This window comes from Gavialis gangeticus, unplaced genomic scaffold, assembly GCF_001723915.1.
Source record: "Gavialis gangeticus isolate Ggan-Ray unplaced genomic scaffold, GavGan_comp1, whole genome shotgun sequence".
Taxonomy (NCBI): Eukaryota; Metazoa; Chordata; order Crocodylia; family Gavialidae; genus Gavialis; species Gavialis gangeticus.
In genome coordinates, this window is record NW_017729022.1 from 70,834,285 (window position 1) to 70,838,254 (window position 3,970).

The 3,970-nt window shown below is 41.2% G+C and overlaps 1 protein-coding gene and 1 long non-coding RNA gene across 3 annotated transcripts in view; both read left to right on the plus strand.

The window, feature by feature from the left end:
• Positions 1-3,970, plus strand: part of LOC109296121 — a 637,130-nt gene that overhangs the window by 395,499 nt on the left and 237,661 nt on the right. The window lies entirely within an intron of this gene.
• NT5DC3 (5'-nucleotidase domain containing 3) overlaps positions 1-3,970 on the plus strand; it is a 41,372-nt gene that overhangs the window by 30,800 nt on the left and 6,602 nt on the right. The window contains exon 13 of one of the 2 annotated variants that reach the window (XM_019515345.1): positions 1,758-3,211. In XM_019515345.1, the coding sequence (XP_019370890.1) occupies positions 1,758-2,019 (262 nt within the window). In that variant the 3' untranslated portion in view covers positions 2,020-3,211. Of the gene's footprint in view, positions 1-1,757; positions 3,212-3,970 lie in introns of those variants that run through there. The other variant, XM_019515346.1, reaches the window with a different exon arrangement.

Here is a 3,970-nt window from a genome sequence, read left to right on the forward strand (position 1 = left end):
TTGTCATGGTTTTTCTCCCTCCTGCCTCCACAATACATGCATTATGATCTTGGTCCCACACAAATAGCTTGATGTTACCCTGATACTGTTTTCACCCTGCACAGTCCTGATTGTGTAGTCTCAAATTCTTCTATGTTTCTCTGTGCCTCTTCCATGTTCAATTTGTACCCATTGTTAACAGCTCCATAGATCAACTTTTGCCTAATTCAAAACCACATTTCTGAATTGAGGGAGCAGCACTTAAATTTCTCTTAAATGTTATAGCATCTGACATCAGATTTTTTTTTTTTTTTGTGGGGGAGGAGTTCACATTTTTTAAAGGATGCAAACAAACCCATTTCCCTCAAAAGAAAGGGAGAATGGTAATAGCATTACAGCAGTTGGCTAAAGAGCATTGGTAGGAAAGCCTTTGGAACCAAAAAGGGTCCTGCCAGTCCTCTTCAGCTGGAAAAATGGTGACCAGGGTAGATGGGAGGGAGTGCAAGAGCTCAAGAGTGAGATTTGTAGAAGCAGGAATGCAACTTCAAGGCAGAAGGAAAGGCTTTGTCTGGTCAAATGGGAAGAAAGGGGTCTTGTCTCCTTTTAAGGGATCTTTTCCTTCTTATGTGGGGAAGTAAGGCAGGGTGGTCTTTGCCTGAGCTGAGAGTTGACCAGAGGTGCTCAGGTGAGCCATCATCCTTACACACCAGAGTTGTATATAACTACTTTTCCTGCCCACGGGAGCGGTCTCATACCCTGATGAGCAACTCCTTCCTGCAAGATCACAGCAGGACCAGGTTTTGTGTCCTGCTGTCAGCACTGGACTGAGACTGGAAAAGAATGTACTTCCCTTATTGCTACATTGGGGAAGGTAAAAGACACCCACCCTGCCCTGGTCAAAGTAGCTCCTGGTTGGGTAGGTTAGGGAATATGGTTCAATTTATTGCAGCTTAGCAGGTATCATTGCAGGTACTTGTTCTACAGTGTATCTAGTTTCTTAAGAAACTGGAGGTGGAAGTGCATTTTGGAGAAGGAACCCATTAAAGAAGCTGGGGAGCAGGGTTATGGCTTCTAACAGCTGGTACAGTGAAGAGACTTCTAACAGCTGGTACAGTGTTTCTCCAAACTCTCAACTGTCATACGGGGGGAGTCAGTGAGGTCACAAACAGGCTACGACTCAGGGATGGGTGGGACAAGAGGAAGGAACAGAATGACTTCTGTTGGTCATTCTAGATAACTCCCAGCTGATGACTCCCTTGCTTTTTCTTTCCCCCATATCCTGGAAAAATGGGAATTATTAAGAACTTGACAAAGACAAAAGCCTTCTTTTCTCAAGCCCCACAAAAATCAGAAATCTGACACACTTTAGATTTTGTGTAATGTCAGTGAGGTCAGTGGCAATTTTGATGTTTGTTTCCATAGAAGCAAGATCAAGTTTTTAGGATAGATTCTTAATACTATTAATAAATAAGTAACAGAATGTCAGGGAAACTTTTTGAAGTGAGTTTAAGTGGCTTGCATGCGGCGGCAACAGCCACCACTCACCACCCTGTGCTGCCACCACTCTGCATATGGCTGCTGGGGGTTTTCAGTTACTGGACTTATTATATAACTGGCAATCCCTTTACCCTTAGGATGCTGGGTAACAGATTTTACTGTACATCTATATTATGTTACCAGTTCTGATAATTTCAGATGCCACTGAATTAGTAGTAGCTGGTAAAAGGTGCTTATTTTTTTTCCTTTCTCCTCTTTCTTAATTTTTCCTCTTGTGACAGGGAAACTACCAAGAACTTCTTCAATTCACAGTTTGGGAGCTTATTCAGAACCGACCAGAATCCAACCTATTTTCTACGGCGGTTGTCTCGATTTGCTGATATTTACATGGCATCACTCAGTTGTCTCTTGAACTATGATCCCAACTACACATTTTATCCAAGGAGGACTCCTTTGCAGCATGAGCTCCCTACCTGGTCAGATCAGCTGTGTACTGGTACATTCAGAATACCTTTCCTACAAGAGATGCTTCAGATCAAATGAGTACTGGGCTTGTTCATCAGTGTCATTAGTCCTCCCCACCAATGAGTGCATCTACCCAACTCATTTTATCAGAATGTAGATGCCCTTCTGTAAAGCATCTAGTGAAGTGATTCTCAACAAGGGCTGCAGCACTTTGGGGTGCAGTGAGACCCTTTTAAGGTGCCATAGAATATTAGCACTCTTAGGTGTGCAAACCCCTACATATGATTCGCAAGATAAAACCAGGGATTTTAAATAGGAACCCACAATTTCATCAACATTCTGATTTATTGTGGTCTTTCTGAGTTATTTGCAACAGAAGAGTTGTTCTATCATTGTGAAAGCTAAGAGCTGGCATTTTCCAAGGGGTGCCTTCAGTCTAAAAGCATTGAGAAACACTCATCTTGCACATCCATATTGCCTATCTTGAGCTGGTCTACATTAACAGACCAAGAATTTATGCATTATTGTCCTCTTCTCTTCTCTATGTGTAACTGCTCTTAAAAGTGGAGTTTGTTACATTTGCACATGGAGGGGAACATTGACCTTCAAGAATGTTAGCTGGAAAAACAGATTTTTTTCCCCATAGCAAAACTCCTCTCCGCATCCTTCCGGTTTACGGAGACAAAAATGTTTATTTCCTTTTGGCACTAGAGCTCCAGCTGGTGACTGATTATATTCTGACACAATGGAAAATGTTGAAGTTCATTTTTTAATTCGGAGCACTATTGTCCGGTTGACTGTGAGGTGGGAGGGTCAGGTATAGTGTAGTATAGTAACTTCCCTTGCCATATTTCAAAATATAATGGCTTTTAATCATGTCCTACAGAGAGCAGGCCTATGCTTCAGTCACAACAATGATTGCATTGCAGTGCACTGTAGTGACTGCACCTGAGCTAGCTTCGAATTAGCTAGTACAGGAACCAGTAGGAATGTAGACTCCATAGCATAGAGCTCAGCCCAGGCCTTAAGCTGTGGTAGGTTCTGGGGTAGGTGTTCAACCCTGCACTGAGTTGTGCAGTGCTGCAGCTAAACAGCTTCGAGCTAGTTTGTTCAGAACTAGCTCAGGTGTTTCTATAATATACTGCAGTTACAATGGGGATTGCAGTTGTGGACATACTCTGAGATTCATAGCTAAGAGGCTGCTTTTTCTGCCTGTGTGTGCATTTATGTTAGCATAGCATCATACTTTGTTCCACCTATGACAAAAAAACGTAAGCTTTGTCCATGTACAAGTGTGACTAGTAATACTTTTTTAACTTTTGTGGTCAGCTTAATGCACCTTGAATTAACATAATTTTCAGAAAGTGCTGAACCGCCTTCCCTCTGGTATGTGGAATTATGCATCTTTTGAAAACTGGGAACCATAGTTCTCCACAAAAGACGGCATTTGAACACTAAATCAGCATGCAGCTTTTTTCCATTGTTGAATGATGTCTTATAATGTTTTATATGTATTTATGAAAATGGTTTTATGTAACCTTTGAAATTTCAAAAGATGTGCATGACTGGCCAAAGAACTTTATAAAGTAAGACAAGGAAAACTGAAAAGGAAATATCCAATTAATTTTTTGGTTAAAACTGTCAACTGTCAAAGTTGAGGTGAGAGACTAATTGGATAGAGTGAAATAACTGTGACTGTATGGACTAGCAAGAATATTTATTTAAAGTACTGATGTCCTATGTTAATAGATGAGCAGGAACTTCACACTGTACAGTTCTTGATGTTTCAAAGACTGAACTGAAGTTTACCTGTATTTCGCACAAAGGAAGCATCTTATGACACGTTTCCTGAAACAGGCACTTTATTAAACCACTAGAGAAGTGTTTTCTATATGGGGTCTTTTCCTGTTCTGTGGCCAAAAGAGAGCTTTCTCTCATCAGTGCTTCCCTACCCAGCCATTTTAGGACCTCCATAGTTTGATTCAATTTCATAGTTTCATAGTTGGTAGGGTTGGAAGGGACCTGAGCA